The sequence below is a fragment of the Poecilia latipinna genome, unplaced genomic scaffold, assembly GCF_001443285.1.
Source record: "Poecilia latipinna isolate Pla-1442-1.1 unplaced genomic scaffold, P_latipinna-1.0 Scaffold3386, whole genome shotgun sequence".
Lineage (NCBI taxonomy): Eukaryota > Metazoa > Chordata > Actinopteri > Cyprinodontiformes > Poeciliidae > Poecilia > Poecilia latipinna.
In genome coordinates, this window is record NW_015116002.1 from 22,565 (window position 1) to 36,451 (window position 13,887).

Consider the following 13,887-nt stretch of genomic DNA (forward strand, 5'->3'; position numbering starts at 1 on the left):
GTAGATGCAGGGGGGGTTGCAAATGTCTAAAATGAATACATTTTCAATTAATATTTAGAGTTCACCTATTAAGACAAATAGAAAAAGTTTCATGCAAAAAAAATACTTCCAACTATTTAAAAAAAAAATTTAAACTAGGGTTAGGGTAGCCCTAACTCCCCCCCCCCCACACACCCCCACCCCCCTTCTTCAAATCAAACAAAATGGGTTTAAATAAACCCGGCTACGTTTGTGTTGGTTTGTGCAGCAAAAATGTTCATTTGTGCCGCTATCATTTAAATGTGAGCAGGGTCATGGGAGTGGTTGACCTCTGATGACGCCTGGAGAACATTTTTAAAGATATAAAGAAACATTTTTCTTTCTGTCTTTAAAATGATTGCTGCACAAACCAGCACAAACGTAGCCGGATTGATTGACACCCATTTTGTCTGATTTGAAGAAGGTGGGGGGGCCAACTTCACTCAGGTTTTTGTTGGGGCCGCCTATGGTTGATCTCTGGTGGGCGTGACTGGCAACGCTGGAGTTCTACACACCTGGGAGGTTTTCTCATCTGTGAGGAGTTTAAGAGTAGGAGGCAGCCAACACCCCGTTGCCAGAGTGTTAGCCAGTAATAGCACAACAGGCCACCAGAGAAGGGTTTTTTTTAAATCTCTTTGTGAATCTCCTAGTGATTCTTCATGTGTACCTCCTTTTGACACTCGAAGCTCCAAGCTCCTGGCTGTTTCCTGTGTATTCCTCTCCTCGAGACGCCGTCGGACGTTAACTTCGGTGCCCGAGCTCCCACTCACACCCCTTGCAGAAAAACAAACCTACCTGAAACTCCTCGTTGGCTGCCTTCCTCGCACTGACTCCCGGTGAGCTGAAGTTGTAGCTTCGGCTCACCGGGAGTAGGATGTTGTAGGATGTTGCTAACATCCTACAGTCCTTGAACTCACCACCTGTTCTCCCCTCTTCAGTGACCCGCCCCAGTTCCCGCTCCTCCTTGGAATCTGCAGTTCTGATTATTGTTTGGAGTTTAAGAAATTAAAACCTCTTTTACTGATTCTCGGTTCTCCGTTATTCTTGCATGTGGGTCAAAAAGTTACAACCCAGTATGACTTAACTATGACTTTAAAAAAGTTAAATTGAAAATGTTTTTTTTTTAGAATGGGTTTTTAAGCAATCACATTGTAAATCTAAACATTGTCTTTTTAAGAAAAAATGTCCTTATTTCAGCAATGTCAGCATGAAGTGAGCAGCGCTGTGAGTTGTCAACATTTCCAAGAAGAGCTGATGAATGATGCATTGAGTACTTGCAACAGCAGCAGACAGGTCCGCTGTGATTGGCTGTGAGCTTCAGGAACAAAAGGTCACCTGGTGGAGACACCAAAACTGGGTTGAATGCGCGAAACACATTAGTATCCATTGCACTGGTATAAATTAGAGTTTGGACTCGGTGAGAGTGACTGGCTTGTGGAAAGATGCGCCTGGTGGTCCTCGCTGTGTTGTGCGTGCTGTTCGTTGCAGATGATGATGGGAGTGTGGGAGCAGATCCATTTGGACTTGATCCTGTACAGAAAACTCATGCAACAGGTGGGCTACCTGACAAAATCCATTTCATTTTAAACAGATGTATCTAGCTACAGCTTGAGAAACCGTGCATGCACACATTTTTACAGTGCATATTTTTGCTTCTTTTAATTCTTAGATTTTGAAGTTGCTAAATGTCCAGGAACATATTTTTGTAATAAACATTCTATTTAAGACAGAATTTCTGTATGTAATCTGACTTCATATTGTATTATAGCTTAAAGTTGGTCGTTTTTTTTTTTAATGATTATTGTGATTACCCTGAAATAACCAATACTTATTTGCAGGTGACTAGATTTTTCTTTGACTTTTGTTTTCAGATCTACTTGCATTGCTAATTTGAATTGGTTTTACTAAAATGACAGATTTTGACAGTGAGGGGACATACAGCTGTCCAGTAACGTCAAAATGCTCAGAAAATATAAAGAGTGTGTATATTTCTGACAAGCAGTAAAGGAAAACAACTATTTGTCAATAGTTACTGCTTTTACATTGTTATCCTCACTGGTGATGCCTTTATTTTTCCCATAGTGGACAGAAAAGACAAAGAAAGTGTCACAATGATGAGATTCAAAAACAACTGTCCTGTTAATTCCAACATATGAACTAGACAAAAGAACGGATTACTTTTCAACAGCACAGTTGTATTTCAAGACATGCACAATTAAAGACCAAATGAGACAAGATATACAAGATAAGAAAGAAACTCTAAAGAGTATATAATCTGGAGAGTATGGAATAAGGCAGGAAAAGAGATGTGAGAATAATCTTGGTGTGGTTCAACACAAATAGAGGTTTTACTTGGGCATGCTGCCATGGTAGAACTTTAAAATATAATATAAAAAAATCCGTACAAAGAATTCACACCTCTACGTTTTCTAAATTTTGCTCAGCCTTATTATTCATCAATCTCAGAACAGTTTTTGAAATAAATTATAGGAAATACTGTAGTCCATAAGAAAAACACATCAAGTATTTTTGTAAATGCATTGATATGTATCCACCATGGATACAGGTATAAATAAATACTCTCTGCTACTCGCAAACTCAGGTCAATCTTCTCTCCATTGATCATCCTTAGGATGTTTCTGCTACCTGATAAGAGTTTAAGGTAAAGTCACATATTTTTTCAAAGTCTCACAGTCATTTTCACAATCCACATGTTTCCAATGTGACACACATAAGGACATGTCAACAAGACAATAACTGGTTTATTTATGTACTTATGAAAAGTTTCTGTCCCAAACAGATAAGATTATTTAAAGACTGATATTACAAAATGTGGAGAAGTTGAAGGAGAGTGAACACTGTCTAGGTGTGACAAAACCAACCAACCAGGTGACCTTAATTCTTCACCTAGGTATGTGATACTTTGGTTATTTAAAATATTTATTTAATAAAATAAAATTTAATCATTTAAATTCATATGCAAACAATGCCTTAAGAACATAAGGACGTAGGGTCTGGTGTGGGTGGTCATTTTATTTTGGTGTTTTCCTGACTGTGTGCTTTCCTCTCAGCCCTCAGGAGAAGACATGCAGGTGACTTCCTGGCAGAAGATCCCAACCTGTGTCTCTCCCTGAGGCAGGATGAGGAGCAACAGCAGCTCCTGTGCAACGACCGCCGCAGTAAATTCAACTACAACCCATTTGGCCTCCGATTTGGGAAACGCTACAACAACTATGTGTTCAGAAGAGCTGTGAAAAGAGCCAGGACAAGAGACTTTTTGCCACTGTCCCTTTTCTCCCGAGAGCTGGAGGTGTCCACCTAAAAATGTTGTGTTTTCAGCCAAGAAATTGTGGAATTTGTGTCCGGAAGTCACAAATTAAAAATCTTACCTCTAATAAAAATGTTTCCTTGACTGAAAGTTTGATATCATTTTGTAATCTACATAAATTTTCAGACCTAACATGAGGTTAGTATGTAAACAAGTACAGGCGGAACTGATTTGCTGGAATAAAAAACTGAGTTCATAGGACAGATGTCTAACATTGTTTACCATGTTAAACCTGGTAAACAGACATTTGCCATCAAAGGTGATGGAAAGTGGAAATCAAGCTAAAGTTTTTTTTTCATCTGACAGGAAATCATACAGCTCCTCCTTCTAAAATAAAGCTGCCCACCTTGGTGACGTCCGCTTCACAAGGAGGAAAACGTGACCCTTTCCATCCCATATTAATATTAGTGTCATAATTAAGTAATTAGCAGGACTCTGTAGAACTTGAGTGCACGAGGAAGAAATTCAGTCCTTTGACTCTGGTGTGTTGGACTTGGGACACCAGCACTGATTTAACTGAATATTAAGCAACAATTTACTACCTCAAAGAGTCCACAAGATGGCAGTGCAGTGCATGGTGGTTATCATCCAGCATCTGGAAAGTGAGTCACTTTTTAGAAAATCAATTACCTTTAAGAGCAGTTTCACAATGATGTACTTTTTAATTTTGAGTAATTTTATTATGAAGTACTGATGGTCTTACTAGTACATTTCTGGATCATCTACCCATTATGAGTAACTTTACTGAATTTTTTTATACCAAAAATTCACCAGACATCTGCAGTTTTTGTTAGTTTAGAAGTTTTATTTTCAAGAAACTGATCTGAAAAATCTTATTTTGTAATTATTTTATATTATTTTCCAAAAAATTCCAGATATCTGTATATTTTGGTAGATATGATGTAATTTTGAAATATTAAATGATTGTTCAGTTACTCGGTGCCTGAGTTACATTTTTACCAAATTTATTTGACCTCTTAATTTCTTGGACCTTTCATGGATATTTTTTCTTGAGTAAAAATATAATGTAGTACTTCTACTCTTACTTGAGTACAAGTTTTGGTTTCTCTACCTGTCAGGTAGTGAGAAAGAGGGGTTAGTCATAAAAAACAGTGTTTTTGACCCCGGTCCTCAAGGCTCACTGCCCTGCAGGTTTTAGGCATTGCCCCCTGGTTAGGCACATGATTTCAACTGATGGCTGATTAACATGGTTTTGCTAAATTGCAGGAATCTGAATGGGGTGTGTTGAAGCAGAGGAACATCTGAAACATGTAGATCAGTGTGCCTTGAGGACCAGGCACAATGGGAAACACTGATCTAAAGCATATTGAACAGAAATAAAAACTTGGCCTAAAAGTCAGTCTTCTGTAGTCTCCAAGCAGCTGTGAAACATGGCATCAGCAGCGAGGCTTTTCTCCTGGCTGTGGAGCAGAGCTGCAGCTAGCAGACCAGGGCAGTTTGACCCACGAGTTTATCTGGAGGAAGAAAACGAGATTGTTCCTAAAGATGCTTTGTGAGGTGCCAGAGAAATGCAGGTGTCAAACTCCAGTCCTGAGGGCCACTGCCCTGCAACTTTTAGATGCGTCTCTGCTGCACCACCTGAATAGAATAATTAGGTCATTAGCAGGACTCTACACAAGAAGGAGGTAATTAAGTCATTTCATTCCAGTGTTTTGTCCCTGTGACGCATCTAAGAACTGCAGGACAGTGGCCCTTGAGGACTGGAGTTTGACACCCCTGGTCTAAAGGGTCACCTGAGGGATTTCTGCCTTCCACCTGCAGGAACCTCAGGGGAAAACTGTCTGCTTGTGCTAGCAACGATAAACTAAAACTCAGCATGCAGCCATCATTCCTCAACATCAAAAGAATATTGAAAATGAAAGAAATGTTTTCTGGATCATTAAGTGAAAAAGTTCAGCAGCAGAGGAGGACAGCCAAGGGTTGAAGGCAAACAGCAGCAGGAGGAGCGTGCGCAGAGTGGTGTTCCCACCGGCGCAGAGCTTGCTCAACATGGCCAGCAGTCTAACTGCAGCTTTCAGCTCTTCCCCTTTTCTAATACATCTGGTTTGTTGGACCAGACAGAACAAGAACGGAAGCAAAGACATTGTTCTTTGTGACCAAATTTATTATTCCAACATGCCATTACACAGCAGCGTTCTGAGCGGCCTCTCCAGCAGATGGTTTCCTATCACTAACATTCCCAGGTCACTGTTGCCGGTGGCAACCTGTGAACTCAGCTGGGTTTAATGATAAGGCCAGAGCATCACCTACTGTTGGAGTTATGGATTTTTCAAAGCAGTTTGAGCTCTATGGAAATCCCTGCAGCTAAAGGAGCCAAGTGAAACCAGTAGGAACAGAAAGCCACGTGTGTGAATCCCCACTGAGAAAACAGAGAGAAGTCAGCTACTATCTTCCAACACAAACACAGGAGAAGCAAAAAACAAGCTGTTTGGAACAAGCATCTCACTTTAGGAATCACACTAGAGGATTTTAGAGCAAGAAGACAGGAGACAGGTTTTAACAGAATGCTGGACAGAAGTTTAAATTCTCCCTGAGAGCTGTGTGTGACAGCTCTAAACACCTGTAGCTTCCTATAGTAAGAGAATGAAAGTCTGACAACAGGACAACAGAGGAGGAGTGCTGGGAGACGGTGGGGTTCTCTGCACTGTGGAGGATTGGTGGGGGGTGTTCACAGGTCCTTCAGGTCCTTCTGGATGCCCCACAGTGTGTCGGCACTCTTCTTCAGTTGGGAAACCTCTGCGTCTGTCAGGGTCATGTTAACCACGCTGCCGACGCCGCTGCCATTCAGGACGCAGGGCAGGGACAGGAAGACCTCGCCGTCGATGCCGTACATGCCCTGGAACCCAGCGAGAAGGAAAAGAGTCAGGCCCTAAACCACACGCTTCACTTCTCATCTATACTCAGTTTACCTACAGTTGGATCTTAGGAAGTTAGAATATGATTCTAGAGTTTAAGAATGTATTTATTACATGGATCCAATCCACAGGCTTGAGGTGCTTCTGGCTTGCAGAAAATACCAAAAAACTAATTCAGTTTCTCTGCAAGTTAAAATATTACATCAGATCAAAAAACATGGGCCTACTGTACTTTACAGTATCTGCAATCAGTACTTTGACTGGGCTCGTTTTTATCACTGCAGCCATACAACATGCTAAGCATGGGGTCAGTCTGTGGTTCTGCTGAGGTTCAGGAAGTCCAGGTTGTCATGGCAGCTGAAGGCCATTGGATCTATGGGCTGTGTGTGGGGTTTAGGCCAGGCTAGTTTCATATGGTTACCAGTGGTGATGGTTATCTTTGGCAGTGAGGGTTGGTACCAAAAGTTCTGTTGGGAAAGGAAGCATGAAGGCTGTAGAAGGTTCTGGACCAACAGCTCCAGCAGCTTGGATCCTCCTGGTCCTGACTTTGTACCCAAGGTGCTGTGTGTGTGTGTGTGTGTGTGTGTGTGTGTGTGTGTGTGGGTGTGGGTGTTGTGGGTCTGAGTCCAGCTACAGCCCACAGCTACTGAACCTCATACAACTGTTGACTGAACTTTGCTTCACATTCTTATCAAGGATACAGTTATTCCTCTTGCTTTAGCTTCTATTAAATGTTTTTCTTTCATTCTACTTTGAATAAACAGCCTTAGGTAAAAGTGTTGTGTGAACAGCCAGATACTTAAAAAAAAAAAAAGTCACCTCAAGAAATATTCTAGTCTTATTAGAACCTGAGTTTTGGGTTTCCGTTAGCTGTTTGCCAGAATGAGCACAGATAACAGAAAAACATTTGAAATGTAATGAAAGAAATGTACATTTATAGGAATTTATTTCATTTTCCTTTGGGATCAAATGAATTCAATTTTACTTTCAAAAAATTCAATTCATGATCATGATTTATGCTCATGATCTCACGGAGAGACAAATGTGAATTTAAGCATGATTTGTATGAAGCTCAGTGTGTGACGGTGTGTGAGAGCATGGCTGACCTTCACCATGGTGGAGACGGGGTGGACGCGGCTCAGGTTCTTCACGATGCTCTCAGTCAGGTCGGCCACACTGAAGCCAATGGCCCAGTTGGTGTAACCCTTCAGCTTGATCACTTCATAGGCACTGGAAGAGAGTGTGAACTGTTAACCCCAGCCCTCAGTAAGGCCCATTTCTCCAACAAACGCGCACACACACACACACACACACACACACACACACACACACACACACACACACACACACACACACACACACACACACACACACACACACATATGGGCACCAACTAATGATTCATTTAGTAAACCATTATTCTAACAAATAATCAGATAAATTGATACATTCTGCATATTTTGCATTTATTCACCCAAGACCTTTTTATACAATATTAATGCATATGAAAATGAAGACAAGTCAATTCACCTTTTAGTAGGAAAATGAACATTACTTAATTAAATACAATAACAGCATTTATTTAGCAAACATTTGGTCTTTTGCAGAGGATGGATCTGCAGCTAACAACATGTGAAGAGCTCAGTAGGGCTGATCGGGGGATTATTTTTTCAATAAACAGATGAATAATTGGAGAGCAAAAGTTTCTTAATATATCTGTCTCTATAACCCTCAGCAGGTGATGCTTGCAGTAACAGTACCAGTGTCTCAGGTTCTGCTCCCCCAGGACTGATTTGTAATTAGTGCTGCAGAAACCCTCTTCCACCTCAGCACACTAAGTCACTGTTCATATTCCTAATTATGAGTCCTTCATGTTCCCAGCTGACAGGTGGGTAACCACGGTGATCAGACCAACCTGTCCACCACAGCCTTGTGTGTGGCCTTCCACTGCTCCTTGTCTGCATCGGTGCCGATCTCAGGGTTCAGCTTCTGCAGGTTGACTCCTGCGACGTTTGCACCGCTCCACACAGGAACTGTGATGGCAGCACATCAGGTCAGTTTGGCTTCAGTGTGTGGAGACCAGCTGCAGCAAAGCGACACTCACCGCTGGTGTCTCCGTGCTCACCCAGCACCCAGCCATTGAAGGAGCTGGCATGGATGCCAAGGCGTTCGGCCATCAGGTGACGGAAGCGAGCAGAGTCCAGGTTGGTACCGCTGCCAATGATGCGGTGCTTTGGCAGACCACTCAGCTTCCAGGTCACATAGGTCAGCACATCAACTGGAATTTAAAAGGATCAGACAGAAAAATAAGGAGGACAGAGTGAATACAACAGGGCTCCATGGAAACTTGTTGCTCTGACAAGAAGTTGTTCTCACCAGGGTTTGAAACGACCAGGATTGTACAGTTGGGGCTGTACTTTACGATCTGTGGGATGATGGCCTTGAAGACATTGACATTCCTCTGGACCAGATTGAGCCGGCTCTCGCCCTCCTGTTGTCGAACGCCAGCCGTCACCACCACCAGACGGGAGTTTGCAGTCACAGCGTAGTCTGACAGGAGAGACAGAAGCAGACCTGTTGGCGCTCATCTGGAGAGGCAGGCACCAGAGTGACCTCAGCGCAGCCACTCACCTTTATCAGCAACCACCTTGGATGTCTTCAGGAACAGCAGGCCGTGCTGCAGGTCCATCATCTCTCCTTTCAGGCGGTCCTCCATCACATCCACTAGAGCCAGCTCGTCACACAGGTCCTGGCCACAAAGGGACAAAAAATAAGAATGAGCTCCAACATTAGCAGCTCCTTCTTCACACACAGGGGGAGAGTCTTACCCGCAGCAGGATGCTAACAGCACACGCCATGCCGACCTGGCCCACGCCAACCACGGTCACCTTGTTCCTGGGAGGCTCAGCAGAGGAGCTGGCCAATGGGGTGATCAACTTCTGCAGGACTGACGACATTCTTGCTGCTGAAGAGACACAGGTCACACATCCAATGAGACAACTTTACCCAGTTGGTAAAAACCAACACTTCATGTGATCCATAATCCACCGTTCTTTAAGTAAAAGATTCTCTGGTATCTTCACTGTTACGTTCCTACGTCTCAGACGAGGTACATGTCCTACTTCCAGACAATAGAACACTGCAGTGCAGGGCTGAGCAATATGGCTGGAAAACATATCACAATATAAGCCTTTCATGTTACTTGATCTTTATTTGGTTTTTTGTTTGTTTGTTTTAAACATCTGAAATACTGCCAAACATTTTCTGTTTTATCCAGTTCCCTTATGCTTGCTGTTGCTCAACAGGTTGTTGCTAGGTAACCAATAAGCGAGTTAAGTAGATGCCAACAAATTTGCTTAGTTGGCTGTGAGAGGTTGAGCAGCTAAAGCCTTCTCTATGCCTACAACACCCAGAATGCCATGCAGTTTCGAATCACATTTTAATGAAATTACACATAGTTCCTAAAAGTCTAAAGTGGAAGTGATCTGCGCCATCTTAGTAGGCAAACGCAGCACAAAGCATAGCGGACCCATGGCTTCCAGATCAACAAAAATCACAGAGGAGTGTCTGACCAATCACACAGTCCTGTGTGACTGGTCAAGAGTGACCAATCACACATTGGTCACTCCTGGCCAATGTGTGAGAGAAATGTACATGAACAAAATCGCTGCTGTCCAGATCGACCCGTGAGAAGGAAAACATGTCAGACGATGTTACGCACGATTTAAAATCATAAAACAGGATTTATTCTGGTGTTGACAACCTGTGAGAACTGCTTATGAAAGAAAATGACAACAAAATAACACATTAGAAGTGATACTTTATATCTAACGGTTAACAACTGATCACAGAAAATAAGCATTTAAACTAAGCAGACTTAGTGAGCTGACGTCCAGGAGGGGCTATGCTGGTCACAGCAGTAAGTTAGTTTTAACACTCGGGTCTAACTCTTTCAGCAAACTTTACTGAGATCTGGTCACCTCAGAGAAAGTCTCTGCAGAAGTCTTCTTGCTGTTTTATTCTCACTTGGACAGCAAGCAGGGGCCTTGGACTGGACCCAAATACATCCTGGTGGAGCCACATCAAGGCTGTTGTGGAATGCTTCTGTAATTACCATCTGTCTTTGACTTCAAACCTCTCAGCTGACCACGGGGGATACATTCTGAGCTGGTCTGGCTATTCCGATGCTGTTTGCTCAATTCAAATCTTGCTTCACAACTCAGTCTGGGCTTTCTCCCACTGACTTGGATTCCTTCCAATACAATTTCTACTGGGCCAATCAGTGAACACAAAAAGTTGTGAACAATGACAATTTTCTGCGCTGTTTTAGAATTTTAGTGTGCCTGTAGTTTTAGTGATGGCAGCAGAGGAAGTGAACAAAGTCATTCAGTCTGTGTTGATCACGCTTCCAAATACTGAATTCATATTACCAGTCACCTCATTTGGATTGGCTCTTTTCTCTTTGCAGGGGAGAATGATTGCTTACGCCACAGGCACTTTCCAGAAAGCTTTATAACTTTCTGGAAATCTATAAGCAAATGTCAGCAACTGACTATAAAGCTTGGAGAGAGTCCACACCTTCAGAAAACAATCGTTTCTCAACAGCTGAGTCTAAACCATCTGGACAAAATGAAGCGTAGAACAAGATGGTTTTTACCAGGATCATTCTGAGGCACAGACAGGGAGAAACAGACACGTTGTGGCTGAAAGTATGTCAAGTCTGCAAAGCTTACAGATCCGCTCCTGCAGAAACATCTGAGTTTTAGAATGTAGCTGCTCTAAAGCTGCCTGATGTAATGTGCAACTGATTCTAGAAAAACAATTCTATCAAAAATCACAATTCCTATTCCTGGGAATTCTGAATTGATACAAAATGCTCAAAAGTCTATTATAAAATGCATTTAAGTTTAAGCAGGTTTTCCTACTCTTATTTTTGAGTACACTGCAATATTCCATTACGTGTCGACTCATGCACGGTGTGAATGATTCTTCGATATTTCATTTAAGAAAAAGACAGATAGCTAACATAATAGACGGATTATTTGTTTGTATAAACAGCTTAAGGTAATTAAGTCCCAGAATTTTATGCACATACCTAGTTTTGTTTAAATATAAAGTGATCAAATTTGATACAGTATGAAACCTTAGAGAACTGTTTTGAATAAATGTTCTATTTATTTTTTCATCTTGTCAGTCACATAATTTAAACAGGATCTCTAGAACATTTGGTTTCTGAATTAAAAATTGTTGTAGCCAGACTAAGTACTGCACTGTCAGCCAGGTAAAGCTCTATGGATGACTGAGAAGAAAGTTTGCCATCCTGATGCAGGGCTTAGTTGCTTAGCTGTTAGTCCAGTTGTTTTTGTTACTGCAGAAAAAAAAAATCAAACTTCAACTGCATCGAAAAGTCTAACATTAACTGTGTGACAATGTTACTTATTTTTGAAGTTAGCAGAACTAACTAAAGCTGCACTTCTTTAAAAATTATGCAAACCCAACATTAAACTAATGAGACTCTGACATCACTCTCACTCTCTTAGGCAATATTCTGTGCTACACTGCACAATCAATACTGCTAGAGCACTTTTGTTTCAACATGGATCAACAAGTTTTGCAATAAAAGTCAAAGGGTCATCCAGTATCAGGCTGGGTTCAGAAGTAAAACAGTTAAGAGAATGAAATCCACCACAGCAAATGTGCTTTAATAGAAGATCCATGTTAAATCTTTCAGTTAAAAAGGAACAGTAATGTAAACCACAAATGACACCCAAACTACCTAAAGGTCTTTTGGTCACTCATGGGATTTACATATTCTGCAAACGGGTAGCAAAAATATCAGTGTGAAAATCTTACTACTCTTATTAAAAAATGAGAAATTATTTTCATTGCTGTTTAACTCGTACAGCAGTTATAATACATTTCTTGTTACCAAAATAAAGATTAAGTAGCTTTTTTCCTCCCCTCACAGTCAACTGACTGAAAGTTCACAGCAACTAGCTGGAGGGGAACAGCCTGAGTCAGGTTCTGCAGGATTTTCAACTCAACCCTCTCTCAGATTCCCAGTCAGGGACGATGTGCCACAGTCTGTGTTAGTTGGTCAGCATGCAGGGCGAGGCAGCGCAATAATCTGTTGGTGTGAGATGAGATGAGGAGAAGAGCAACATCTGCAAGTGTATGAGGAGAACCGAGGTCGCAGTCTAACAAATATGTTTGACATTTTTATTGTTGGCTGTGGATGAGGTTGAACTGCTAACGGGCCCATGCATCTGTTTGTGATCGCTTTAGAGGGGGGAAAAAAGTAAACATGATGCAAAAGAAAACTTCATAGCTACAAGACTCATTCAGGTCTTCAGTCCTGATACACATTAAAGCCCATGGTCTAAACTATTCAGCATGTTAGCTCAGGTTGCTAACATGCCAGGCATGTCAAGGTCAAATGAACAGTGGCCCTCAGTGGAGTAAGTGCCATGTCCATACAGGGACACACATCTCTGTCTGTCCTTTGCTGTCCAGCTCCATGTGTGTCTGACAATAGCCTCTAGGACACAAAGGCCTGCTTTAATCTTCTAAACCTCGGGTTCATGTTACATAAGCAGTCCTTCACTCGTATTACTTTAAAATTCTCTGTGAGCGCCAGCAGCCTGCTGAACTCTTGGACTTGTTTCAAGGCAGACATGTTGGTAGCGCTGCCTTGTGATGTGGAACGTCAGAGGACGCGGGGCCGAGTCCTTCCGTCGACCTTCATCTGAACCGAAATGGGTTTCTAACAAAATGGAGGCTCCAATCAAACAAACAAACCGTTTATTTTGTAGGTTACGCTATTTGTATCATCGCTAGGTCATAATAGTCACTTTCAACTAAATAAACGTAAAACTAATTAAACTGGATTCTGCAGAGTTCAAATGCTAAAAAGTATCTGCGCTTTAAGTTATTAAAAGTAAAGCAATTCAATTTCTTCTGTTTCAAGCTGACATGATGAGTTAGCATCTCTTAATTACGTTCAAACCCCGAAGAGGTACCGATAAAAGCTCATTGATTAGCTGTGGTCTTTCATGTGTCTGTCATTCACTGAGACCCAACACGCTGTCTGCCTGTCGGAGGAGCATCCATTGCTGCTGCTGCCTTCAGCACGCATGACGGAGCCGCGGCCCACACTGACTAACATCAGCAGCAAGGGTAACTATAAATCACAAAAAATAGAATTTAAAAGAAAAACATGATGCAAACACTCACAGATTTAAAGAAAAAGTTGATATCAGAGACCGTGTGAAGTCTGGAGGAGCGACGAGACGGTCAGCTAAAGTGAAGCTGAACGACCTGAAGCAGGAAGAGAAGAAGGAAGGAGAAGGAGGGAGGCAGGGCTCCGGCGGAGGGAGGCAGGACTCCGGCGGAGGGAGGCAGGACTCCGGCGGAGGGAGGCAGGGCTCCGGCGGAGGGAGGCAGGACTCCGGCGGAGGAGGGAGGCAGGGCTCCGGCGGAGGGAGGCAGAGGCAGGGCTCCGGCGGAGGGAGGCAGGACTGCGGCGGAGGGAGGCAGGACTCCGGCGGAGGAGGGAGGCAGGGCTCCGGCGGAGGGAGGCAGAGGCAGGGCTCCGGCGGAGGGAGGCAGGGCCCCGGCGGAGGGGGGCAGGACTCCGGGGGAGGGGGGCGGCAGGGGGCAGGACGG

At 42.8% G+C, this 13,887-nt stretch overlaps 1 protein-coding gene across 2 annotated transcripts; it reads right to left on the bottom strand.

Annotated features, from left to right (window-relative positions):
* Nucleotides 1-5,453: 5,453 nt before the first annotated feature.
* LOC106940840 (L-lactate dehydrogenase B chain) lies at nt 5,454-13,577 on the bottom strand. Of its 2 annotated transcripts, none has more exons than XM_015023680.1 (8): nt 13,456-13,577; nt 9,051-9,184; nt 8,854-8,971; nt 8,599-8,772; nt 8,327-8,500; nt 8,138-8,255; nt 7,329-7,452; nt 5,454-6,203 (listed from the first exon to the last, which is right to left on the bottom strand). In XM_015023680.1, exons 2-8 carry the CDS (start codon nt 9,177-9,179, stop codon nt 6,036-6,038), a joined length of 1,005 nt encoding a protein of 334 aa, XP_014879166.1. In that variant the 5' UTR covers nt 9,180-9,184; nt 13,456-13,577; the 3' UTR covers nt 5,454-6,035. The 2 variants fall into 2 exon arrangements, with proteins under 2 accessions (XP_014879166.1, XP_014879165.1); XM_015023679.1 differs by having other exon boundaries at nt 9,051-9,187; nt 13,456-13,576.
* Between the last annotated feature and the right edge of the window lie 310 nt (nt 13,578-13,887).

What these genes read in the sequence shown, in the direction of transcription:
- LOC106940840 (XM_015023680.1), bottom strand. Translation starts at nt 9,179, where the DNA reads ATGTCGTCAGTCCTGCAGAAGTTGATCACCCCATTGGCCAGCTCCTCT. An exon ending in CTGTTAGCATCCTGCTGCGG is followed by an intron (nt 8,972 to 9,050) that starts GTAAGACTCTCC and finishes CTTTGTGGCCAG; the next exon opens with GACCTGTGTGACGAGCTGGC. An exon ending in CCTGGTCGTTTCAAACCCTG is followed by an intron (nt 8,501 to 8,598) that starts GTGAGAACAACT and finishes TTTAAATTCCAG; the next exon opens with TTGATGTGCTGACCTATGTG.